The 648-nt window shown below is 60.5% G+C and overlaps 1 protein-coding gene across 1 annotated transcript in view; it reads left to right on the forward strand.

Annotated features, from left to right (window-relative positions):
• Nucleotides 1-648, forward strand: part of TULP1 (tubby like protein 1) — a gene marked incomplete at its 3' end in the record, with an annotated part of 6,942 nt that overhangs the window by 261 nt on the left and 6,033 nt on the right. Inside the window, 1 exon segment of the mRNA XM_009334774.1 lies at nucleotides 474-519. Coding sequence (XP_009333049.1) covers nucleotides 474-519 — 46 coding nt within the window.

Raw genomic sequence — 648 nt, forward strand, 5'->3', positions numbered from 1 at the left:
GGTCTGGGCTGCCGACAGGTGAGTGCCGGCGGGCAGGATGCGACCTGCGGGGTGGGCGATGTGCTGGGCATCCCCACCCGGCTCCCAGCTCCTCCAGCACCTTTTTCTCCTATTCTCAGTTTAAATGCAATTTAATGAGCTGTTTTATCAGGGTTTTTTTGCTCCAGGGGTCAGTGTGATGATGCTTATTGGCTTACAGAGAGGAAAAGCGTTCATTAGAGGGGGGGTCCCCAAATGAACCTCATTGCTGTCACCCTTGGCCATGGCAGAGCCCATCCCGGGCTCCCTGCTAGGAAGGATAGCGTTGGCCGAGCTCGACCCAGTCGAGACATGGGGAGCTGCTTCTGGAGCCAAACGAAAGGCTGACCTTTCCCCCCCAAAAATTGGGGTGGTGCTCTGCTGGAGGGTCTTAGCCCCCCCGGGAGCTGCAGAGGGCTGAAAGCCCTCACCCCTTTGCTTTCTGTGCCCCACAGCCCCAGCGAGGAGCCGGGCAGCCCCCAGCAGCAGAAGCCCAAGCAGGTGAGAAAAAATCCTTCACCCCCATTCCCCAGTGCCACCGTCCCCTGCTGCGGGCTGTCCCCCAAGGGCTGGGGACATCGGAGACCCCTAAACCCCGGCCCCACACCGAGACCAAATTGGGGCTGGACG

The sequence above is a fragment of the Pygoscelis adeliae genome, unplaced genomic scaffold, assembly GCF_000699105.1.
Source record: "Pygoscelis adeliae isolate BGI_AS28 unplaced genomic scaffold, ASM69910v1 Scaffold482, whole genome shotgun sequence".
NCBI classification, from domain to species: Eukaryota; Metazoa; Chordata; class Aves; order Sphenisciformes; family Spheniscidae; genus Pygoscelis; species Pygoscelis adeliae.